Raw genomic sequence first — 26,851 nt, forward strand, 5'->3', positions numbered from 1 at the left:
ACTAACATGATAAATGTCAACTTAAAAACCACAAATACTAACCTGAAACTATAACTTGCACAAGCGAACAATATTAATGTCTTTCTATGTTGCATTAATTTCGTACACTGCATGATGCAATTGCCATCAGTAATTGCAGGAGCCCTTCATGCGCAATAATGCCATGCGAGGGGGAGTCAAGAAAATTGAGTTAGAAACAAATGAATATTTTACAAGATTTGCTTGTAATTTGATAAGTTAATTCCAAGAATCCGTTTGGATTGGCCATTTTTTCAAAAATAAAATTTTCAAATATAATGTTACAATAGTACATAATAATTCACAAAAATATTTTATCTATATAATATATCAAATATTTCAAAAAATTTTGATAATAAAAATTTTTCATATACACTGTTACAATAAAATTTTTTAAAAATACCCCAAAAAAATGTTAATCCAAACGGAGCCGAGCAGGCAGCATAATTAGTTCAAAATTCAATATGACTATGCCCATAACTCATACCGTTCAAAAATTCTCTCATTTTTTCCTTTTGGGCTTAACACCACTTCTGTGGTGGCTCAGCCTTGGCACGGCGCCCATACTCAGGTAATTAGAGGTGGCAGAGGGGCATTTCCGTCCTCCAGCTAAATTGATATACAAGTGTCTACGTGGCAAACCCTCGTTGGATAATATGACTAATCACTCAAATTAGTTCCCAAATTCTCAATCTTCCAGTTCTAGAGAAAAATTCGAGTAATAGAAAGATAAAAAAGAAAGAACAATAGAGCGAAAAATCAGGCACCACTCTCACTCGCTGCATCTCTTTCTTCTTCCCCTTTCGATCTGTTCTTCTTCTCGGTTTTCTCTCTCACACAGTCACACAGTGGGTTTCGGAACCCTAACCCTAGATCGTTGGATTTGATAGGGACATAGAGATTTAGATTTGTAATTGGGGGTGATGGCGTCTATAAAAGTGGTGAACAGATCGGCCTGCGCGGCGTTCGCTCCGGAGGGGCCGTATTTGGCAGCCGGGACGATGGCGGGGGCGGTGGATCTGCAATTCAGCTCGTTGGCGAATCTTGATATCTTCGAGCTGGATTTTGCGTTGGATGATCGGCAATTGGTCTTAACTGGCTCCGCTCCGAGCACGGAGCGGTTCAATCGGTTGTCTTGGGGGAAAGGGCCGTCGGATTCTGAGGAATTTTCGCTCGGACTTATCGCTGGTGGACTTGTCGATGGGAACATTGGACTGTGGAATCCAAAGCGTCTGATCTCGTAATTCGATCTGAATCCCATTTCTTTTATAATTTGATGAATTGACGAAAAAGCTTGATTTTTCATCCGTGTGTTGCTTGAAATATGCTTTCTTTGATGGTTGTTTGTTGTGCAATTAGTGCATTCTTGAATTTGAGGATCGGAAGGCTACGGATTTATAGTGATGCAAGTGATCTTTGATTGGATTGCCACATAAGCACCTCCTGGATGGAAAAAAATTCCAGTGAATTTAATAACTGTCATTAAACGTTGATTTTCATAATTGAATCTGTTTCTTGACGTGCTTTTGATTCATAATGTGCAGTTCTAGAAATCTGGAATTAGAAAATGGTTGTGGTTTGGGGTGAATGCTTGTCTTTTTAGAGTACGAGGCTTTAGTTTTTTTTGGGAAACCAGGATACCAACCGGGGCTTGAAGGATCAATTTTGAAGTGGATGAATCTATTTGGCTCAGTTTACTCTAATTATTGGGAAATTAATTTGGCTGTTAGGTAAGCTACGGTTGGTTGAAATTCAGTTGATGGCATAAGTTTTCCTAATGCTTAATCAATCCAGGTAATTGAGATTTGGGAATGGAAAATTGCATTTTGACCTTTTATTGAAAAAGGGGAAGAAGTTTTCACTTAAAGCAAATTTTATGCAAGGGCATCTTGGCAGATTAGATTGGTAATTGAAACAAATGAATATGAGGGCAGTTAAATCCTTGCTTCATAGACTGTGATTTGACTGTTATCTTGAAACTTTGGGGTTAACAATATCAACATTGCTTGTGAAGACGTAAAAGTAGAAAAAACATTGGTTGCGAAGATGTAAAAAATGAAAAACATTGGTTCTGAAGATATTGCAGTATCTGATCTATGTGAATTTTAACTCTGTTGATCCGCTTCTCTCTTCTTGTGGTTTTTTTTTTATTGGTATAAAGCGATATAGCCAATCCTCACTCAGTCTATGGATCTCTTCAGTGCTCAATCAGGTAATAGAAGCTCCGAGGCAATTGGTGCTTTTCTTTGCCATCTTTCAAGGCATAGAGGGCCTGTAAGTGAGCTAATCTGCTTTTTTAGTGCTCCTTTTTCATTGTTTTCTTTGTTCTGTGAGGAGAGGTAGGGCTGTTAATTTTTTCTTTACAATCAGAGAATGCATGATGCGAACCCTTTGAACCTTCTAATTTTCAGGTTCGAGGACTGGAATTCAGTACTCATACTCCAAATCTGATTGCTTCTGGAGCTGATGAAGGTGATGTTTGTATATGGGATGTTATTAACCCAACCGAACCCACTCATTTTCCTCCTCTCAGGGTATAGCCTTTTACTATATTTGCTCTTTGTAGAATGGCTCTTCTACTTTTGCTTGTATCTCAACTTTTGATGGATCATAATTTTGTCAAAAAGATAATTGAAACTGTTGCCAGAATATTTTTTGCCTCTTCCTGAAATGTCTGAACAAATATTCAAGAACAATTAACTCTAAGAGAATAACCTGAGTAGTAGAAGTTGTTGAAGTACTATTACTAATTGGTTACTGTCACAATGCTGCCAATCCTTCTGCAAAATTTGTTCTGGGTACATCAGTTCCTCGCATGGAATTGCAGTTTCTATGGAGATTTGATTTAATTGTAAAAATATCATCATGCAGCTTTTAGACTACATTTTCCTTTTTTTTGATGCAATTTTATTTGGTGACAGTGGGAAAGTGTGAAATCTAATGCTTGCCTGTATTTTAATGAGGTCTTACTGTTTGGACCAAGTAGCGGGAGTTTATGCATTCTAGATAGATGAGTTTCACCATTTGTTTTAAATGTTAGGCAGTTACTTTGGTAGAGATTGTAGGGCCACTAATTCGCTTTGGAATTTTTTGGAGATGTATTTTACTAAATGAAATACATGTTCCTGGATTAAGTGTGACAGAACCATTAACTACCTGTGTCTTCTTAATCCAGTGATCAGTGTATCAGCTTTCTTATATGTTATTATCAAATTGATGTGTGGTTAATTATAATGAACAACCTCATAATAATTAAGGCGATTGACTTGTGGATTTCCATGGTTTATGTATGTTCAAAGAAGTGATAGTTTGGGATGTGGTTTTAATTATTCAAAATCCTTATTTACAACTAAGACAACTGGATGATGGATTTCATGGTTTGTGTTAAATTTAAGGGTGTGCTAAATTATGTTTATTTCCTAGTGAGAAGGTACCATACTTACCTCTAGCATTAAAAGTACTGCAATTGAGTCTGTATTTTCTGCACTTGGCTGAAAGTTTCTGTTGCTTTGCTTTGATCACTAAGTTTTCTTGGATTCTCTTGCTTGCTTCGATGTGTAAGTTTTCTTAAGGTATTTCACTTAGTTTTCTAGAACCTTTTGCAGGGTAGCTCGTCTGCCACTCAAGGTGAAATATCGTTTTTATCATGGAACTGCGTAACTTCGCACATATTGGCCTCAACTTCATACAATGGCACAACTGGTGAGAAATGGCTCCTTTTTAGTGAAATGTTTGCTGCTTACCTGTTAGTTGTAACTTGGACTTTGAAATTTTCTGTAATTTCAGTGGTTTGGGATCTGCGGAGGCAAAAGCCAGTGCTAAGGTAAAGCTCTATGCCTTTGATGAGAAAAGCATTTGTATCATTGGTGTTGTCTGCTGATATGGTGTAACCATCTCTATTGGCCTTTATCATTGATGAGCTCACATATAGTTGGCAACTTGCAGTTTCGCTGATTCAGCTAGGAGACGATGCTCTGTTTTGCAGTGGAATCCTGATGCTGCAACTCAACTAATTGTTGCTTCGGATGAAGATAGTTCACCATCTCTGAGGGTAATACATATGCACGGTGGCTTTTTCTTTAAGTCATTAAATACAATACTTTAAGTCGAACTCATTGATATGTTGGTTCAGCTCTGGGATCTGCGGAATGTAATGTCTCCCAACAAAGAATTGGTGGGGCACAAAAAAGGTATTTCAGTTTATCTTTAATCAACTTGTTTCCGTTTAGTTGCGTTATGATAGTGGTTTATAGCTGGACTTCCTTGTGTTCTTTTCAGCTGTGTATCTAATTCTGTAGGAAAATGGTCTTTAATATTGATTTTATCCTCTCTTGAGCCCTTACAATAATCATCATGTGTTTAACTCCAACATAATCACAATCTAATTCATTTTAGCTGGAATTGTAGAGGTTCTTCATAAACCATTGATTTTCATGCATCATTATCAGTGCATGGATGGATCTGTCTCAATGGTAAGAGTTTTCCTGTCTTGCATGCACAGGATAACTTAGAGTAAATCAGAACAAGTGGCTGATGGCCAGTCTCTAATCTGCTATACTTGTTCAATTAGTTTGTCACTGAGGTCTTGATTCAGGTTTCATGTCTGGATATGGTTTGTTTGGTATTTGCTGGTTCTTCCAGTTATATAGAACATCTATCGAAGCTATTTGCAAAACTTGTTATTTATGATTTTGTTGCAAAACTATGTGTTTTACTCATTCACCTGATCGAATTTTTACTTGAATCAAAATTTGGTTATCTTCTGTTCCTTTTTTGGTTCTATAAATCAAGTTGCTGGACCTAATTGTTTATCTCTACTGTATATTGAGAGGGATAGCTGTTTTTCTGTCACTTTATAATATTATTTTTGCGCTGCCAATTAATTTCCTTTACCAATACCCACGTGTATTACTACTACAATTGATCAACTCCCAAGGCAAAACCCCAAACTATCAAACATCTGCATCTCTCTCCACAACAAGTCCATAGATTAATGCCCTTAAAGGGGATTTTAGCATAAGATGTCTTTCTCTGCTTTTTTATTTTTGTAGTTGAGGAATCTTGTACTTAATCATGTACCAAATAACTATCTTGGGTTCAATCCACAAGTTGGCAAGTCCCTGATATAGTTCACACTTATTTATTTGTCAAATTTTCTACATATTTTAGTTGTCCACATGTGAAATCAATTAAAATTTGTTTTATTCATGAATATACATAAAAAATTTCTTCTACAAGTCTCTCTTTTATTAGCAATGGGTGTGCCTTAATTACTAGATGTAATTGCATCTTCCAAATGTGTGTGTGTGTGAGAGAGAGGGGGGGGGGAGGGAGGAAAAGGAAAGATAAACCAATGTGAATCTATTGAATGTCTAATTCTGGATTCGCCACTAGATGCAATTTGTTCAGTGGAGCAGAATGAACATTAAATGTCCTGGTTTATTGAAGCTATTCTTGGTTGGTCACTTTGGCAATTGATCCAATACGAAAATGGAATTTGCAAAAGGCATAACACAATGAAAAGCCTAGCACAGAGTACAGCTCATCATGGTTTGCCCTAGAGGCATAGGGCCTTTGCTGAATGTGGGTTACTCTCAGGTCATTTTTCAATTTGTGTTGTTGGGAGTCACTGGATTACCTTGTGTTGGATGTATTGAGCACAGCCAGTTCATCTCCCGTCATTTTGGTGTAGAGGTAGGTCTGAAAGATGCCTTTGCCTTGTCTGGGGCATTAGAGAATTCAGAAAAGCTCATGTTAGTACATATTAATGCAAGTGTCAACGCGATTTGGGTGCTTTTAGCGAGATGGAATGGATTTAGTTAACTAACTGATGTATTGGAACTTTTAATAGAGCTGCCTCATATTTGGTTTCTGGTGAGTCTTGTTAGCAGAAAGCCTACACAAGTCTACAAATAGCAGGTTCTGGTGTTCGTTTCTGGTCTATATGGCCATTCCCTAGTAGTTAAACAGATTTGTCATAATAAGATTGGGTGTCTTAGTAGATATTTGTCTTTGAAATCTAAGCGAATAATTTGGACCTGATACTGTAGACTGAAAAGAATAGTAAATGAATTCTAATTCGCAAAAATGGATGTTGGATGTCTGTACCTGGCATTCACTTTAAAGCTAGGAGATGGCGGAGGGAGTAGGATGTATGAAAGTAGCACCTTGGTTAGTGGTACTTCTATATTGCTTGTGGGAGATAAACAGAACTGCAGATCAAAATTTTGTCTGCGAATTGCTGGTGTTTGTATTTCAGTTTTGTTTTTCTTTACATGTTTGTCTGATGAGAATTTAGGCTTAATGAAGTCTTTGAGATTCAGTTCTCCATGTTTTGTCTCTCACATTCAGGTGTGATTGCAATGTCTTGGTGTCCCATTGATAGTTCTTATGTGCTTACCTGTGCCAAAGATAACCGCACTATCTGCTGGGACGTTGGATCTGGAGAGGTAAACAAGCAAGTTGATGCCTTTTTTTTTTACGCCCTCCATGTCTTCCTCTGGGTGTGTCTCCGTGTTGGTTAAGGCATCTGCAATACGTACTATATAGTTTAAGTGTCCTTCAATGTTATGCAGATCATTTCTGAGTTGCCAGCTGGAACAAATTGGAATTTTGACGTACACTGGTATCCTAGGATACCAGGGGTTATATCAGCATCTTCTTTTGATGGAAAGATTGGGATTTATAACGTAGAGGTTAGTATCTTTGATTTTCTTAATGTTTGTTATGTTTGCTGCCGGTTTTCTATGGCATTGTCTTATCCAATTGTATTTGGATCTGTGGAGGATAAAATGTCCATTTGTTTCTGTTTTTCTCCTTATCCTTTGAGACATAACTTTGAAGGAGACATAACTTGGATCACCCGTTGAGACATAACTTTGAAGGAGGCTGTACCTAAATGCTAGAGGTTTTTGAGTTGTTATGCGATTATGTAGTTACATTGTGATAGTAAATCGTGATTCTTGTTATGTACTCTTTTTAGTGGTTTTCCAATGAAGTATTTCTTTGTTGGTACTTGTTGAAATAACTTGCATCATACATTCAAGCTCCATGTTTCCTTGATTGTGGTAAATTAAGGTATCTTACACAAGTATATGTTACAAAATGATTGTGGTCCTTATCTGTGATGGAGGTGATTGTGTGGAAATTGTAGATTCAAAGGATCCTTATACCGCTCTTGTTTATAAATTTTATGATAATCAATTAGGGTGGACATATCCTGATTACTAAAAGGACACTATTTACTTAGTGGTGTTCATGTTTTCCATGACATTTTAGTGTCCTATTTGCATTTAGAGTGAAGAAATACTCTTTTGGGTGGCTCAATGCACCTTTAAGTAAAGGTGTGATCAGGTATCGATCTTTTCTTTTTCCCTTTATGATATGTTGGACACAACATGCACACGTAAAGTATGGTGCCCTTTTATGCATATGGATGTATGTAAATGCATGCATATCTTGAAAAAGCATGTAAGCTTGTATCAGCATGGTTAGTTTCAACTGATGCCTTCTTTTTTTTGATAGTCATATTATGGCTTTGGCTAGGATGTTGGGTACAATTGCAATAGGAATGTGAAGCAGTAAAATAGGAATTTTGCTTTTCCAAACAAGAGACATCTGGTTTTCAATAGTAGTATCGAGATCTGCCTGATAGACCATCATATCATACCTTATATAATGGATTGCTTCTAAGGTTTTATGCCTCATTTTGCAGGGCTGTGGCCGATATGGGACTGGGGAAGGTGATTTGAGCACAGGTATGATTTCCACTGGATAATATGATTTCACCTATTTTTGCCTTTGATATAAATATTGAATACTATCTTTCTTGCTTGTGGACAAGATATGTGGTAGCAGGAATTCATTGTCCTCTTGGACCAATATATTATGCTATTATAAGAAAATAAGTTGGAATTTTCCTTTCCATTGTGATCCATTGTTTTTTATTGACTTTGCTGAAGCATTCTGATTGTAATTTGAGTAAATCATCTTTAACAGCTACAGAAAGTAATTTTGAAGGGTTTGATGTGTCTCTGAATTTTTGACTTGTTGAGATGTTTCACTTGTGATTTTTTGCTTCCGAGAATGGTGGGGTACATTCTGTATGATTTCACTTCTGGTATTTGGAACTGGTTGCATAGGTGTTGGTAGCTTGAAATACTATTAGGATTGTGACAAGTACTTCTGAAAACCAGTGTGTAATAACAAGCATGGGAAAGGACCATGGTTAAATTTCAGTCCCAACCGCCTTTCAATACTACACATCATGTGTCTAGTGGCACGCAAATTTTGCTTGTGCGTTATTTCATGTGGCCATCTATTCCCATTTTGTGTCCATCCCTAGCTCTGACTGAAGTGCTGTTTTGCTCCATTATCCTATTTATTTGACTGTACTTTTGGGCTGATTATCTTGTATTTGATTTATCTTCTTCAGCACCTTTAAAGGCACCAAAATGGTACAAGCGTAAAGCCGGAGTTTCATTTGGATTTGGTGGCAAGCTTGTTTCATTTAACTCTACCGAGGCTCCAGCTGGATCGTCAGAGGCATGCTCAGTGCCTCTATGCAGATCAATTTAGCTAATTCACTCACCTTGAAAAAATGTAAAATATGATGCTTGCGTGTGAATTGCAGGTTTATGTGCACAGCTTGGTCACGGAGCATAGTTTGGCAACCCGTTCTTCTGAATTTCAAGCTGCCATACAAAATGGGGAGAGGTCTTCTTTGAGGCTTTTGTGTGAAAAGAAATTTCAAGAATCAGAGTAGGTTTTTTTTTTTTTTTTTAAAGGCTTGTTGAAGGAAAATACTACTATTATGATTGTAGCTGTAATCTGAGTTACTGACTTTAATTTTGCTTTGCTTCTTTGGCCAGATCTGAGGATGAGAAAGAAATATGGGGTTTCTTAAAGGTTATGTTTGAAGATGATGGGACAGCACGATCAAATTTGCTGTCCCACCTTGGTTTCAGTCCCCCTTCTGAGGAAACAGACGCAGTTGAGAATCATATTTCTGAGCAGGTGAATGCTCTCGATCTCAATGAGAGTGGAAAAGATAAGGATGGATTTACTACAACTAAGGAAACTGTCATGTATGCCAATGATAATGGGGAGGATTTCTTTAACAATCTTCCAAGTCCCAGAGCTGATACACCAGTTTCTACTTCCGAGAGCAAATTTATAGGTGGTGATTCTGTACCTGTTGAGGAAGGATCTCAACAAGAAACGGAACAGGAGGATATTGATGACTCATCATTTGATGATGCTGTTCAACGTGCTTTGGTTGTTGGCGATTACAAAGGGGCAGTTGCACAATGCATATCTGCAAGTAAAATGGCAGATGCATTGGTTATTGCTCATGCAGGTGGTTCTGCATTGTGGGAGAGTACTCGCAATAAATATCTTAAAACAAGCCATTCTCCTTACCTGAAGGTAATCATAGTAGATTTTATTTGGGTTGGCAAAGTTTGATTGTTATTAGTTTCATCAGTGGCAATTGTCTTCATTGTATTGTTGCACAGATTTTACATTATATGGTTTGCTGATATGTTACAGGTTGTTGCCGCGATGGTCACCAAGGACCTCACGAGCCTTGTGAGTATGAGGCCTTTGAAATCCTGGAAAGAAACAATTGCTCTTCTCTGCAGTGTAAGTTTCTAGTTTGGAGAATTTTTGCCTATTTTTGCTGCTGTTGTCCTACTGACAATTAATATCATGTTCAATTATGTGTACAATTTACATAAGTTTGACATGTTGCTTTGCACTTCACGGCCAAATTGTTGTTCTAGTGTTAGTCATTTTTAACGAGTGATGATTTATCATTTAATACCTATTAATTGTGAATGAGCTTGAATCCCTCCTGTTTGCTGCTGCATGTCTATTGCCATCCCTTTCTGGAGATCCTTGGAGTACTTTCAAACACCCCAAACAACACCCACCCACACCCACCCCCCCCAAAAAAAAAAACCCAACCCACCCAAAAAAAAAGTCAACTAAAATTTACAGTTCTGTTATGTAGCACTTCATTTACTTGGAAGGCTCCAATCAGAAAACCTGAAAATTTGGGCTATTGATTTTATAACATTGTCTCACGTGATCAAAGGGGGGAAATGTAGAATTTGTGAGGTTTTATAGGGCCTGTGGTGCACTTCTCCTTCCTTTTACTGTGGATTTACTGTATTTTTGGTGGATTGTAGTTTGCACAGCCAGACGAGTGGACGTTTCTATGTGATACACTAGCTTCCAGACTCATGGCTGCTGGTTATACGCTTCCCGCAACACTGTGTTTTATATGTGCTGGAAATATTGACAAAACAGTTGAAATTTGGTCGAGAATTCTGGCTAGCGAGCATGATGGAAAATCCTATGTTGAGCTTCTTCAGGTTCTTTGCTCTCTTTTGATGCTCATTAAGTTTTTTGCTTTTTGCTTTTTTTTTTTTTTGAGCAAGAAGACTAATTTCTGCCTTTGGATTTTTATTAAAAGGATTTGATGGAAAAGACGGTTGTCCTGGCTTTGGCAACTGGGCAGAAGCAATTTAGTGCTTCTATCTACAAGCTTATTGAAAAGTATGCTGAAATATTGGCTAGTCAAGGCCTTTTAAGTACAGCAATGGAGTACTTAAAGCTCCTTGGCACTGAGGAATTGTCTCCAGAGCTTAAAGTGCTACAAGATCGTATTGCATTATCCATTGAACCAGGTTTGTCATAGTTTAGATGTATTTTACATGTTACATACTGACGTTGAGTTGGATGTTCAAAATTTTTTTTTCTAGTCATCACACTTTTTATAGGGGATTCTGTTTCTTGTCCTCAATGTGCGCTTAAATATTAGGACTACATTCTTTGCAGAGCAAATTCTGCTCCGATGCGTTGACTGATTTTTAAATGCTTTAGAGTTCGTAAGGCGACAACTCTTTTTCATCCAAGGGCTTATTAAGTTTGAGCTCTTGGCAAACATTTCTTCTAGTGTATGAGTTGTTCTTCGAACATGTTGTATACATAATTAGGTTGTTAGCATTTTACCGGGAGATGGATTTGCCAAGCCTCTCCATCTCTCTCATTCTCTGGAGGCTGTTCAACGTTGTTCTGGACTTGATAGATCAATAATGTAACTAATAACGTTTCTTGAAGAGAAATCTGACTTTGAAACATGTTACTGACTCACAATACTTTTTCCCTTCATCTGTCAATTGGCTTGGGGATAAATCATCTGACAGTAAAATATAGTAATAGCTAAATGAAAGAACTAGTTTGGTAGGCCTCTAGATTTAAGTTTGAATTTATTATTTTCTGTTATCCTGCAATTGAAGTCTTTTGCCTCCCTAAGCTAGGTTCATGTCATGGACAGGTCTCACTCAATTGACTACTGTTTTCTAGAGTGCTCGAAGTGATTGTTATGAACAAGTGACACATGACATGTTCTTTATGAACTGAATTCAGACCGCATACAATGGAACCCTCATAGCTAGTATGAAGTTTGTGAAAAAATGAACTACGAACTTGATCAAACACAGATTTTGAATACTTCCTGTACAACAATTATTTTAGTTTTTCCGAGTAAGGCTGGCATCAATTTCTCAATTAGATTATATCAATGTCTAATTGCTCTAGGAAAAGAGAATTCTTGTTATTTGCCAATGAAATAAAAACAATGGTTTTGTTTCTTTTTTTGCTACCAGAAACTTGATATTGATCCTCTGGACTTGACAGATAAAGATGTACAACAGCCTGAACCTGGACCCGTTCATGGATTTGATCAACCAAGTTATGGTGGTGTTGATGCATCTCGCAGTTTTTATCCGGTACTCTTTCCATTGTTTCTCAGAGTGAACTGCTTGTGTGGTTTTTTTGGATATTCTGGCTATATCTGATCACTGTCCGTTTCCTGCTTAGGAGCCAACTCCACCACAGCTTCAGGCTAGTGTTCCTAGCAGTCCATATGCTGACAACAACTATCCACAGCCACTTGCTTCATCATTTTCAAGGGGTTACTCTCCAGCTCCCACATATCAGACCACTCACCAGCCCAGCATCCAGCAGCCCAACATGTTTATGCCATCTCAGGTTGCGCAACCTTCCCAGGTATATGCACAAAGTTGGGTTAAATTCACTTCTATGTTTTGTGATGTTGAGAGATTATGTTATTGGCCTGCATGTATGATTTGAAAGTTGGTGTAAGCTTGGGCTGCTGTCTTCATCGAGTTGGGTATCTCCTATATTTGGCTCAAACTAAAGTTTACTGTGTCGAACTCAAGTTTGAGCTCGAGCTTGTCTTGATTTTTTGGCAAGAAGTTTGATTAAAAATCCTGTACTGAATACAGTTAAATATGTACCAAAAAAGGTATTAGAATTTTGCAACTTTTCACAAAACTAACATCAAGCAATCATTATATTACAAAAATTCATTGGAAAGAGAGTAAAAATGTTGTAAACTAAAATTGCTGATCTGACCAAGTCTTGAGGTGGGGTGCTGTTGTACCAAAGTATCGGCAAGACTGAGTGTTGAAGAGTAGAAGCGAGATGGCTGATAGCTGTTGGTTGCTGTCTGCCACTGAATTTGTACACAGAGAAACTAAAAAAAAAAACAATAAAGGGGAAGATAAAGGCAAGGAGGGAGAAGAAGATGATGTTACTTTCAGACTGGGAGAATGAAGACTAATTGGGTTTTGCCTTGTGGAAGACATGACATGCAGAGGGAATGGAGTAATATTTAGTGCTATTCTTCATGAATAGTTTTTGACTTTCTAGATTGGTGACTGGATTTTAGAGGTATCAAGGATTGTTATGGGAAGGAAAAAAACATAACACAACCTATTTATTTTATTTTAATTTTTTATCTTTTGGTCTTAAATATGTTATTTAAAGCTCGGTTAAATTGCAAGATGAGTATGAGTAATTGAAGTCAATGCTTAATCGAAGTTTGTGAACTTGACTCTGCCTAATTGAAGCTGTGTCTTTCTCCAAGCAAGCTGTTCACAAGCAGCTGGCATCCATTGCAGCCCTCGCATTAACAGCCTGAAAGTGAATGAGGAATTTTTACTGCTGTAACTAATATCATACAACATCCTTGCTAGCTTCTATTTCTAAAGTTGGACTGTATTGATGGGCAAGGCAGTGTGACGGTTGTCTAATATTGTCTATGAAAGTCTTATTGAATCTGGTAGTCTTGGTACAAAATTAGTTAGTTGGATATGGATGGTTATTGCAACACTATCCTTCTGTGGTTGTGACATCAATCTATTTTATTTTAGATGATTGCATTGCAGAAATTGCTGAAAATTCTTCCTTTCACTGTTACTAGGGTGCATAAAATTGAAACAATGTTGTAGATATCATTTCCCCTATCACCATCAAAATGTTAATATGAAGTTGAAAAAGTCACACTTTATATTATGAGATTATTGGGCTTTTAAAATCTGATAGTAGATTATAGTTCTGATATCCTGTTGTTTTTGTTCCTTTTAGGGTAACTTTGCTCCACCACCTGTTAATACTCAGCCACCCTTGAGACCTTTTGTTCCTTCTGACACCCCTATGTTGAGAAATGTGGAGAAGTATCAGCAGCCAACGCTGGGTTCCCAATTATATCCTGTACGTTTTTTGACAATAATAAACAGAATATACTGATTTTGGTTATAAGCTAAAACTTGCCTTGCATATTTGTTTCAGGGGCCTGCTAACCCTAATTATCAGGTTGGTCCCCAGATGGTTCGTCCACCTCCAGTACAGAAGATGCCTCAGGTTGTGGCTCCTAGCCCAGCATCCAGAGGATTTGTGCCAATTAGTAATTCAGGAATTCAAAGACCTGGAATGAATCAAATACAGCCTCCTAGCCCTAACCAGGCAGCTCCAGTTCAAACACCAGTAACCTCTCCTGGACCCCCACCCACAGTCCAGACAGCTGATACTTCTAACGTACCTGGTATGCTTTTTTCTGCTTTGCATTTTTCCCTTTTGAAGATTATATTATTATTGCATGAATGGAGTCTGCTTGCCCCATTAGTTTCCTTGTTAATTGCATTGCTTGCAGATCTGCCAAAGTTTTGTTGGTATTACTTGCCCGCATTTGGCAAATGATTCGATGGTTTCTTGAATCATCTCAGTGGAATGACATTTGGAAGCCATTGTTTTTGGTCCTATTCCTATTGAGAGTGGGGAACCTTTTATTAGTTAGACTGGATTTGACAGTAACCTGGAAACTGGCATGACCCCTGGCAAAGATGACTTGATAGAGTTCTAAATTTGAGATTAATAGTTTCCTTTTAGATCCTCCTAAAGAGGCGTAATTGGAAGCCTGTTCTGTTTTGAAATCTAGAATACTACCTGAGCTTTGTGTTTTTATGTGGTTGTATCAGGACCTTCCTCCGATTGTTACAAACCTGCTTCTGGATTTTCCTTCCCTTGAATTTCTTGAAAGATGTGTTAACAGAGATACAAAATAAGTAATCCATTCTACTGTAGCAAACATGATCATCAGCACTAAATGATTTGCTTTCTCACTTGTCTGCAATGTATGGTTGTGAATCCTTGGACTATGATGAACAGGAGATTGATTTATGTCTGGATTAAGTGCAAAGTGAGAAAAGATGCAGCTTAAGTGATGCTGTGCATTGTCCAAATTCCTTGTGGACTCAAATTGTTGATGAAATCATTTCTGGTGCAAAGTTAAACTGCAAGTGTGACCGGAAACGGGCTCTAGTTGTCCAAGAAATTTTTTGTTTTGGTTCTCTTGTGAGTGCCACCTTTTTTTAGTGATTTAATTGCAAATTCCCTGTTGGAAGGTTAGCTAAGCTTCAAGGGCAGATGAAATTGGACTGTTGACTGTTTGAGTTTGAGGCAAATCTCTCTTGATTGACTAAATCTAATAAACATGCACATCAAGTTGAAATTTAATTCCTCTAATTTGAATATCTGCAAGTGTGTAGCCGGATTTCCTGGGTCCATCTTCTGAATAGGGTAAAACATGAAAGTCAGTGCCTGATTTATGCAAGTTTCTCATGTTTTGTTTAACTTCATACTGCACAATAATGAAGGAATTATCTATATGTAGAGAAGGTAGGGAGTAATTTTTCCAGTATCTAGGATGTAAAGAGCTACTGCCAAAGGGAATATGTTCGCAGTTAGATAGATTATGGACGAAATGTAGTATTTGTTATTACATATATGCTTAATTTTTAAGCCATATGGCTACTTTCTACAACTTTTTTTGCATTATGTAATTCATCTATTTTGGAGATCATTTTTGCCATTGAGTAGAGAATTTACTGAATTACCTAACTCCCAGGATCCATGCTATAGGCCATTATTTTATTTCAGTCAGTAATATAACATCATTCTTCACTGGAAATTGTGGAATTAATGAATTCAGTTATTCCAGCTACCATTATTAGGAACATTAAGAGAGGCCTGTGAAAGTATCCTTTGTCTTTTAATTTGGTGCTTGGAAAAGAAAACTATGTTAAGTTTAATCCTTTACTCCTGTCCTCATGTCCAACCAAAAAGTTCTGTTTTTCCGTGTAGTGACTTTTTGGTGGTTGCATTGAAGCTTATGTTTAATATTTACTTTTTCCTCCAACTCTTTTCTTTAGTTGTTTTCTATCTTTCTTGTTGACATATGGTGAATCCCTTCCACTGTAATACTTGAGCTGTTTTATGTTCGCTGTTGCAGCTCAACAAAAGCCTGTGATCGCAACTTTGACTAGACTGTTTAATGAGACATCAGAAGCTTTCGGAGGGTCACGGGCTACTGCAGGCAAGAGGAGGGAAATTGAGGATAATTCGAGGAAGTTGGGTGCCTTATTTATGAAACTAAATAGTGGTGATATATCAAAAAATGCCGCTGAGAAGCTTATTCAGCTGTGTCAGGCACTGGACAATGGTGATTTCAGTACTGCCCTTCAAATTCAGGTACCTGTCAGAAGAAATTTGTGATTGATTTCTCCGTTAAAGCACTAGGTTGATATGGATTTTCAATGTGCTGTGTATTTTTGTGCCTCGACAGGTACAGCTTACGACAAGTGATTGGGACGAATGCAACTTCTGGCTAGCAACACTGAAACGTATGATAAAAACAAGGCAGAACTTTAGATAAACTACTACTACGGGCATTAGTTAGAACGAGGTTTGCTTCCTTCAAAGTTTGGGATCATCCAATGTGTACACAAGGCTGGCATCTTAGATTGTGATGGTGTCAGGGTTTTGGTTCATTCTTATCTCTGTTTATCCGAAACATCTGACTTCAAATTTCTTGCTATTCTTGAAAGCAGTTAGAGATGATAGTTCCCAGGATAGCAGTGGATTGGTTGATTGTTTTTCCATTTATATGAGATATATGTTAGTTTTGATATAGATCTGGCTTTCGTCAAATGTGCTTGAGCTGTAATTTTGCCCCAAGTCAATATTCTCAAAGAGCAATGAATGATTGGCATCTAAGATTTTGCCTCGTGGTTTTGTAGGAGGCGGTTAATTTGTACGCTCACCAATGTTTTCAAGCTTAATAAGTAAAACTTTTTTTCTTGGTTGATGCTGCGAATGTAAATTTACTACTAATCTTGGTTATCTGTTGATGGATGCTGGGCTTGCTTTTGGTAGGTCATGAACTCTGCATTCCTTCAGTTTCTAGTAATTTAGGCCCCATTAAGGTTCGATCCTTTTATAAGTATAATTATACATATAAAGTATGTATAATAATATCTATAATTTATGGTCATACATATTATGGCCTAAAATGTTAACAATTTATATACAAATTTATAGTGATTTATAATTACAAAATATATTTTGTGTATAATTATACATTTAATTATGAGTTTGGACCAAGTTCCATTTGAACCTGAAGCTCATATACTGTGAGTGGAATTGGAACTTTTTGTGTTTGAAGCTTGAAATGCCAAATCACAAAAATCTATAATAATTTGTGAGTCGAACTTGAGTTTGTCAAAATCTGACTGAGAAAGTCCAATTGGCATCCTTACAAAAATCATCAATTTTTGATGAATTGGTTGGATCATTCCCAACTCTAGTTGAGCCCAAAATATTTTCAAATTTGGTCAATGAACCTTATTAAATTACATGCCACATTTAATAATAGCCAATTAGAATGCATGATTTTCTCTACTAATTAGGCAACAACATTTAATGCTCTGTCCCACTTATCTCTCCCTCACAATTACTTTTTTTTTTGGGTCTGATAATGTATTCTCTAGTAAAACCTTTATAAATTAATAAGTGCGGATCATGCAAATTTTATTAATTTAAAGAGATATTAATTAATTGATAAATTAATAATATATTAATTTATGGAGTGCACTTATAGTTTAAAGAAACACTCATTTAATCAACTAAAGCTTTATTTTATTTTATAAAAATATGAATTATTCTATTAATAAAAGAAAACTAAAAGTCTAAGGAATATTAACTAATCCACATCGACTTAATTTGCAAATAAAATGTAATTCTATAAATGTATTCTATGTATGTATGCAACTGATATCTTTTTTCTATTACTAAGAGGTCAAAAAGACTTTCATTTTATTAAATCCATACAATAAATCAGATTAACAACATTATGTATATAAATGAAAAAGAAATCTTCTTATGATAAACACATACAATATCTTATTACATATCTCATTGTTAAACTATGACTTCCCATCTAGAAGGTGTTCATAAATCAACAATAGACTCCTATTTTATGATATATTAGTTTAGTGAATTACTAATTTATGATATGAATGGAATCAAAGGATTATGAAGGATTTTTTAAAAAAAATAATTATCTTATTATTTTGTCTAAATTTTTAACTCATTAGCCCAAGTTGGGATCATGAAAAACTATTAGTTAATGGAGTCGGGTATTAATTTATGAAGTTTTTACTGTATTTGGATATGGTACACCACTTTAACTATTTGAAAATCTCATTTAAACCATTGAACTAATTTTACGCCGGTCAACCCAACTTAACTCCAGCAAATGTTCATTTAACTCATTCCGTCAATTTTCTCAGCAAAAACAAACGGAAAACGTTGCATGTGCTCGGCAATATACCTTACGAGGGACATTTTGGAAATCTCAGTGTAACTAAATAATCTCCAATCTTTCATGTCCTAGTAATCTCCAGCTCCACCTTCCATGGCTATTTCCACCACCAATTGCAGCGGCTACAATTTCATATTAACACTTCCAGTTCGAATTTCCGACAAGGAATTTGTCTTGCAACAAGATCATTATACCCATAATATCTTTTAGCCTCCATTTACAAGTCCACGGACAAATGGTGGTTAAAATAAATTACGGGCATAAGAACTCTGCGAGTGTCGTCTTCATCTTTCCCCCTCCCACATACGCCCCAAAGGCCGCTGTCTATAGTCACTGAATCCTTCGCAAAGCAGAGCCCTTTTGCTACATGCCTCAATGAACGGCCCCAATTAGATGGCCCGAATTCAATGAGGGATTTTTTGGGTTCTCTCACTTGCATTTAGGGTGTAAATCTAATGAGGTGTGTAGGCAAAAGAGTTTATCATCTGATCAAGCTATCTAATTTTGTGCCTTAGATTTTTACTTAGAAGAGGATTCTTGATTTTTTTGGCAAGTGTGGAAGTCTTGAACATGCATGTAAACTTTTTTTTGACTACATGGGTGAAAGGGACTTGTGTTCCGAAAATATATCGATTTTTACGTGTCTGATAAATGGTGGAAGTGATGAAGCGAGGAAATTGCTCGATGAAATGTCCACAAGACATAAATTTTCCTGGCCTATGATGGTATCCGGCTACGTTAACATAACCCGTCAAGCCATGCGCTTGAGTTGTATAGGTTGCTGCAGAAGAGTGGAAAATTGGTCTGTAATTAGCTTCAGTTTCCAATCCTTTTCTAGACTGCTGCTTCGCAGCTTGGGGAAGGAGGTGGTTGAAGAGATATGTCCAAATTTGCCCTAGTAAGTTGGTGCATGGAGCATGGTGGAACATTTTCCATATCTTCTAGCTAAAAATTGACAGAATGGGCTATATGAGCACTTCTGAGAGTTGAGTGGGTTGATTGGAACAAACATAAGTTTAATGGTCTATATGACAGAGCAATAACCATCTTCAAATAGCTTGAGAGTCAAATGTGTTTCTTGCATGCAGATGTGTTTGTCTGTCAACTTCTTGTGGAGATGAAGATGAAGATCTTTTTCTGGTTTAAAGAAGATTTCGAACTTTACAAAGAGGAAGGAGAAGTAGAAATTTTGAGAGTCGAGTTAAGAATTTCAGAGACTTCCCTATGATAGGGTGCTAATTGTTAGTCATTTCCTGATTGATTTCCCTCATTATTTGTGCCAAATATTTTGTTAATTGTCGTATTCTACTTATAATTGGCATTTGGATATAATTGTAGGGGTGGAGTACAAAATCTTAAAAAGTGAGGGATGAGACGTGCAAATATGCAAAGAGTTACAAGCTGATTCCAATTGGAGGACAAAAGTTTCCTATTTTGATGGCCGTTTGGTGCGTTGGCAGAGAAAACCAAAAAGAAACAGGACTCTTTGTAATTAGTCCTCGGAGATTACGCAGACTAGGAGCTATTTTCTTGGGATCCTCCTTTTTCTTTTGTTGGTAGTTTTAAGAGTAGGAAAGTCAATTGAGACTAGGAGACTAGCTTTTGGGTTTTTGACCAATTCCTATCTAGGAATTCTTTTCCTTCGTATGTCATCTTTTTGACTTGGTAATTGGGGGACAATATTCGGATTCCATCAAATTGAATCCTCTCAGGGGGAGACAGGTGGATGCGACAATTTTCTCTACGATTTTGCGTGCATTCTCTTCAACGGGATGAACTAAATCCCTTTTTTTAGTTAAGGAACAATGGATGATTTGGTTCGACTTAAATTGTGAGATATAATCAATTTTAGTTTTCCTATTATTTTCCGGTATTCGTATATTTCCTGCTTTATTTTCCTATGGTTGTTGCATTATTCAATTGTCCCGGGTACGGATGTTAGATTAATTCAATAAGTTAGAGCCAATTAGAATAATTAAATCCGTAATTGTTTGATTGTTCTAAATTAGTGACAACTGGCATAATCACGGTTTTGTCAGGGAAATATAGGGGCTAATTTGTAGACAACCCTCGTAGCGTGTTGTCTGGTTAGAACAGGGTTTCTCTAAATCTTAAGGCAATTGTGAAATTTAATTCTATGGTCGTTCTTAGGATTATCTTGCAATTAGGGCAATAGCTAACGGTCATACATTAGTTATCGATAATTAAGGAGAAATTGATTGTCATCGCTCGTTTGACAATTATAACTTGTTTATCAGTTTATATGTGGAATTATTCTTGCATCGATGATCAATTAGAAGAATCATTTTCGAAGTTGCTTCTTGACTAGAGCCGTCTAATATTATTTGAGTTTCGGCAGTTTGCTATTTAATTTTTATTTAATTGCATTATTTGATTAGCATAACTTATTGTTAATTTCCCTAAATCCCCCCATTGTTAACTTGAACTTCAAATAGGCAAATACCCCCAGTCCCTGAGGATTCGACTCTACTCACCGCTATACTCAAAATTTGTATTCTTCTCGAGTAGGTAATTATTATTGAACAGGCTCGACACCTATCACCCTAGTAGTTGAACTAGATCTCAGTCAAGACTTATGATCAGTAGGGGCAAGATTGTATACCTAAAATAATGTATTTGTTATGTAAAGAAAAATTCCATTTGGGATTTTTTTTTTTAGCTTTTTGAAGTGATTCTTATATTCTAATAGTAGTCAATTTTGTATTTAATAGTTTTGAAACTATTGTACCATAAGAGAGATGCCTAAAAGAAATTGGTTGTTTGGGGTGGTAAAGCGAGGGAAGTTGAGTATCCTTCAAAATATAGTGGACCAATGTCAAGGAAACAAGGTATTCTTCAAAGGCAAATACTTGGCCAGGTTTGGTCGGAGGTTCAAATTGTACACACCATCTCACTAACCCAAGAATTGAAGATGTGACAAAATTTGGATCACATGATCTACAAGACCAGATCTATTCAAGTTTTTGCCAATTATTATGGAATGAGTTGCTAAACTAACTCAATAAACTCTCTCTGCACTTTCTGCATATTAAAGATTTTTTTTTTTTCTGAATCTCTACTTTTCTTAATTTTATTGTCTTTTAAGTTATTAGCTTGACTGTTAATGACATACATAATAACAATGCAACTTAAGACTGTCTTGTCAAAGTATGGTTCTTCATTTGAAAATCAGCTTAAAGATGGCACCGCTTCTGTATTATGGCTTGTTCTAATCATTTAGTCCATTTCTTATATTTTACCAATTAATTTACCTATGCACAGATAATTGAGAAAGTTCATAGGAAAATAATTTTAATTTGGGGTCTGTTTGATTTGACTGAAAATATTTTCCGGAAGATATTTTTGGAATTTCCAATGTTTGGTTGCATAAGTGTGTGGGAAAATCTTTTCTGCCGGAAAACATTTACACCAGCATCTGTAAAACAACTTCCTTTCTCGCCATACTGAAGTCAGTTTCCTCGCGTTCTGCGACTTCATTTAAAGAACGGACAATGATCCGTCCACCACCCTTCAAAGGCCATCGTTATGAACTTAATCTGTCACACAATCTTTACCTATATGATTCGTTGGTGATCTCATCGGCACTTTTCCATAGCAATCTCTCTCTAAACACCCAAATTCTTGCTTTGTCAATCACGGGCAACTTTTACATCTCACAAGCAGATTCTGGATTTGATTACCTATCTGATCATGATTTGATATTGGAGATGCTCCTTTATTGACGAACTAATTCGATGAATCTTAATTTCTGCAATATCCGATAATCCTTTTGAAAAACTAATCTGATACTAATTTATTGACGAACTAATCTGATACTCCTTTTGAAAAACTTCTTGTTGTTTCATAAGACTTCCCCATTGATGATAAATTTCTTTTGCCGTGAGGATGCGGCAGGGATGGTGCTGGGGCTGGCAAGGAGGAAGTGGTGGCAATGGTGGTGATAGTGGTACTAGGAGGAGGTTTTTGCAACTGTGGTAACAAGGGGAAAAAAGAATACGGATGGCAGGCAGCTTGGCTGGCATGACGGAACAAAACGTATACTGGGACGCAAGCACTGGGACGCAAGGTGTTGCTGTGGGTTGGATATTCGGGATCTTACAGGTTTAAACTTCTAGGAGGCCAAAATAGTCAACCAAACACCAGAAAATGAATAGGAAAGCATTTATTTTCTCTGAAAAAATTTTCTTTGGAAAATATTTTCCAGGGAAAATATTTTACACCCAATCAAACAGTTGGTGCAAGACGTTTTACCATGGCAACTATTTCAGAAAACGGCCTAAGAGTACTTATTTTGTTCTTACAAGACTGATTTCAAATGGTCAATTCCCTCAGTGCAATGCAGTTTAGACCTTTTGAAATGAGAATCAACATTTTACTATGACATTTCTTTTTTCTTTGCTACGAGATGTTGATTGAAGGTAGCACTTTCTATGAAAGGGTACTTGTCCTAAGATTCGATTAAAAGATTATTCATTTTTTATAATTATATTAAGGGTCGAAGAAATAATTTTTTAAAGATGTAGATCACAGTCATTTGTAACTTTTTCTACTGTTATTTTTGAGTTTTTTTTTAAGGGGTGGAAGGGGGGGGGGGGGGGGGGGGGAGGGAGGGTGGGTAAATTGGCTAACTTAATGCTATTGGTGTTTACAACAATAGAATGTTGACAAATTAAGAGTCTAAATGTGTTAGGTGAACATTGGAAAATGGAAGTTTACTAACGAGTAATCAAATTTAGCAAGAAGACATTTCAAACTTTATGCTTGCCAAGTTTTCAACACTTCTATTTTTCTTTTGAAAGAATCTTTTATTTCATTCATGTATTGTGCAAGGTTGATTCTTCCTTCTTAAGTAAATATGGAAGATGATACATGATCGACATGATCATCAGATTATCCCCTTCTATTTTTTACTTTCTTCTATGCTGCTTCGTACTTAAGAAACCTTACTTTCTGTTTTGCAGTTTTTTTTTTTTCTAGATTTCAAAAGTTTAATGCAAGCTCATTGTGCAACAAATGCCGCAACATATATATATATATATATATATATATATATATACGTATAACTACATGGATGTATATTATGGCAAAGCTAGTATCTTATGCGTAAGGCGACAATAGTTAACTTGAACATACCCTCTGGTAGAATTAAATTCATCTCCAATGTGGCTTGCTGTATCTCCCCTCATGTTTGAGGTATCATCCGTTTGTTTAAGCTAAAACAGGCTGAAACCCTTTTTTTTTCTTATAAATTAACATAAATATTTTATTTATAGTACATTTGAGAGAAACCCTAAAATAATATAGACATACCAAAAGTGCGACCCTCACCATAAAAGTTGATGAAACTTTGATTTGTGAGAAAGTTGGTGTGTTCTCAAGATGCCATAGTTTTGCATCATTTTGAATGAAGGGGACGAGAAAAATATGCGTTTTTTTTTTTTAAATTTTAGAGACAAAGTAAGTCAATTTCTCTTCTACTTACAGAAGGGAAGAATTTTATCTTCCTATACTGCACCTGAAGGTCAATCGGAATTGGATTCTGGGATGAAATTGGTATGTTTTCAAAATGTAAGGGATGATTTTTATTGCTTTCAATGTTGGGGGACGAAAAATGTATTTCTTGAAATAGTTAGGCACAATTTAGATAAATGACCCACATGTCACATTCATATGGTCAGAAGGACTAGGCAAGTATCTCACGCTTCATTTCATGTAAGGCTAATTTATTACTACTATTTTAGTGGGATAAATGGAGCCGGCAAATACAGGATACAAATCGCATATTCTTGACAAAAATATTATCACTGTCTTTTCCGTGAAAATGACGACCAACAAAAAGTCTGATATGATGAGAACTAGGCACATGATGGAAAAAACTTCAGAATTCGCCAAGTGACAATGGGAGAGAAGAGCACGACCACGAACATTTGTGGTGATATTATCCAACTACACAGGGCGAAAACTTTGAATCCATAACCACGAACGACCATATTATGCAAGGTATATTGGTCCAACATTCCAAGAGAAAAAAAAATATTATAGCGATTTGATTTATATGAAATAAAAAGATGATTGAAAAATGTATTTACAAAAAATTAAAATTTTTTTGAAAGGAAATAGCTTTTCAAACAAGGTCTAACTTATGCCAGAGTATACAATATCACGAGGAAACTTTGTCGAGCATTTAGATTAAGAAACTTGAATTTTGCAGGCTCAGTTCAATTTGTATACGACACGAAATATTGACCAAAGCCATAAAAAATTTGTATACATGATGTAGACAAAAATGTAGTGTTGTCAATTACCAAAAAACAAAGAGACAAAAAATGTAGAAAAAAATATACAGTTATCTATGGGTATACAGGGATGGCTCCTGGATTGGTTTCTTTTTTCAATGCGTTGTTTTGTTAAAGCATTGTCCTTTTCATAACGATAGTAAATTTGCCTTTGCATTCTTAGTTTTCCTACTGATCAACATCTCTGTGATGTGAAGCATAACAACGACTGGAAGGTTCAGGATGAGCTTAGGAAGTAATCTTCAAAGCCAGTTTCAATTTGTCCAATGCACTAGGTTGTGCAACCCATCATCACATCAAAAGTTGACACCTATCTAATTTTATATTATATAGAAATTTGAGATTTCATAACTTTAGTGGGCATAGGGTATGTTTTCAGTTTAAGAGTTTTTTTTAATTAAGTTTTTAATTTAAAAACCTAATTAAGTAAAATTATGCTTTTAATCAATTTTTAGTTAAGTGGAGCGGGCATCGGACTTGCTTAATTAAGTTTTAGAATTTTTTTTTCTAATTTTTGGTATGCCCATGCATGTGGATTCAGGGTCTCTGTTATTATTAGTGATAATTGCAGCATACAAAGCATACACTATTTTTTTTTTTAAAAAAAAGAAGATTAACAATGATTCTCTATTTACTCTTGTGATGATTCGATCTTGTGATTTTTCGGTTACAAGTGAAGCTTCTTATGATTAAGTCATGCTTTGTTATTAGCATAAACTAGTATGAATATGGGCACGAGAGTAATATAGACAAAATGATCAAATTGCAAAAGAACAACTTGTATACGGTGTGCATATGTTCACGTTCTAATGTTTACCTTTATAGTTTAGCATCAATATCTATCGTATTAATTCAAACGTTGTATCATATAATTATACCATACTTGCAGGGCATGTGGTAATAGATTGTAATCTATTTTTCCTTATAAACTAACCCACAATTGTAACATCAATACAATCACATTACAATTCAACAATACCATCAGGGGCGGAGCCAGAAAAAAATCTTAGTGGGGGCAAAAATAACACTAAAATTTTTTATCTATTCTTTTTCTAATTTTTTAAGCAAAAAAAAAAAAGTCTCATGCATAAAATCACCATTTCACAAGTTAAAATATTTATCAAATAACCCATTTATTAGTTATTACATTAACTAATCAATTTTCAAATTTCTTTAAAACAATAATAGTCTCATGCTCTAGAAATATATTTGCAAACAAATTTAAAATAATAATAATAAGAAGTAATTGTTTAGAACCTGATTTTGATGGTCTCCTAAAGTTGGTGAAAAGAGCTGCAAAATGTGCGGGACCCAGGTCTTAGAAGATCAATTGATTCTGATGCAATCTCTAAATCGGATGAAGTGATCAACAGAAAGAGTAACAAGCTTTGGTTGTGGAAGAAAAAGTGGCTCTCGTATGTATGTTGGGGAGTGAGGACAACCGAGAGCCAGAGGAGGAAAGGGAAATTGGGGAGTGGGGACAAAGGAAGTAAATGATAATTGGATGAAGTGATAAAAAGAAAGAGTAGTTGGCTTGGGTGTGGAAGAAGAGGAGCCGGGTTGTGAAGGGAAATGGAGGACCACAGGAGTAAAGGGAACTTGGGGAGTGGGGATCAAAAGGAATGACTGATATAATTGGTACTTGGCCCTGTTGGGGAGAAAATGGGGACTAGAGGAGGAAAGTGAATGATATAAATTTTGTGACCCATTCTTTCATATTTTTTCTAAAAAAAATTCTGGAGACACATTTAAAATTATGTCAAAATTGTAAATGTATTATAGGAATTTAAGGGCCCCAGTGCCCTCCTTTAAATCCGCCCCTGAGTACTATCAATTCACAATACATTAACATTATAACTAACTCAAAAATAGTGAGATAAGCAGTAACACACACAAGATTAAACTCATATTTATGGAGTTTAGTTTGCAAAAACACTAGGTAAAACTTGGAAAAATGTAATATGAAGATTGAAAATTTACAAGTACAGTGTAAGTATTAAGAAATTTGTGAATGGAGTATGGGTTACTATTTACTAGTTAAATAATTAATAAATGTATAATTCTTCTCTCGTAACAGTGCACTCTATTGAATACAAATGTGTGCCTTAACGAATAAAAAATGTATATTTTGGTGAACATCAGTGCATATCAAAATATGCGCGCCCACATATGTATGTATGAATGTATGTATGTGCACATGAGAGTAAATTTGTAATTTTGCATGCAGCAAAAATATTTTTACAGTTTACGAAATATGAATATTAATACATAACTTACAGCATATTTATAAATTTCCACTTTTCCTTATTCCCTTCTTCCAAATTTTCCCAAAAATACCACATATTTCATTTGTGTACTGTAGATTTCGTTTGATTATTGTGGTAAAATTACACTTGGTCGCTGAATGATCAAAGCAATGACGTTGTTGCCAGTATCCACTTTTCTGTCTTATAAACGGCCAAATGAGATTTCTCGTAGTTCTGAG

At 36.0% G+C, this 26,851-nt stretch overlaps 1 protein-coding gene across 2 annotated transcripts; it reads left to right on the top strand.

Moving 5' to 3' along the window:
* Positions 1 to 517: 517 nt before the first annotated feature.
* Positions 518 to 16,359, top strand: LOC113732382 (protein transport protein SEC31 homolog B-like). 2 transcript variants are annotated; one of them, XM_027258102.2, is made up of 22 exons: positions 518 to 1,258; positions 2,220 to 2,292; positions 2,430 to 2,552; positions 3,624 to 3,720; positions 3,805 to 3,841; positions 3,964 to 4,069; positions 4,151 to 4,208; positions 6,370 to 6,467; positions 6,594 to 6,713; positions 7,733 to 7,775; positions 8,453 to 8,562; positions 8,651 to 8,778; positions 8,889 to 9,444; positions 9,568 to 9,660; positions 10,209 to 10,394; positions 10,496 to 10,709; positions 11,722 to 11,813; positions 11,905 to 12,093; positions 13,477 to 13,602; positions 13,681 to 13,933; positions 15,680 to 15,918; positions 16,013 to 16,359. In XM_027258102.2, exons 1-22 carry the CDS (start codon positions 942 to 944, stop codon positions 16,100 to 16,102), a joined length of 3,348 nt encoding a protein of 1,115 aa, XP_027113903.2. In that variant the 5' UTR covers positions 518 to 941; the 3' UTR covers positions 16,103 to 16,359. The 2 variants fall into 2 exon arrangements, with proteins under 2 accessions (XP_027113903.2, XP_071936426.1); XM_072080325.1 differs by lacking the exon at positions 13,477 to 13,602 and having other exon boundaries at positions 723 to 1,258.
* The last annotated feature ends 10,492 nt before the right edge of the window (positions 16,360 to 26,851 follow it).

This window comes from Coffea arabica, chromosome 2e, assembly GCF_036785885.1.
Source record: "Coffea arabica cultivar ET-39 chromosome 2e, Coffea Arabica ET-39 HiFi, whole genome shotgun sequence".
NCBI classification, from domain to species: domain Eukaryota; kingdom Viridiplantae; phylum Streptophyta; class Magnoliopsida; order Gentianales; family Rubiaceae; genus Coffea; species Coffea arabica.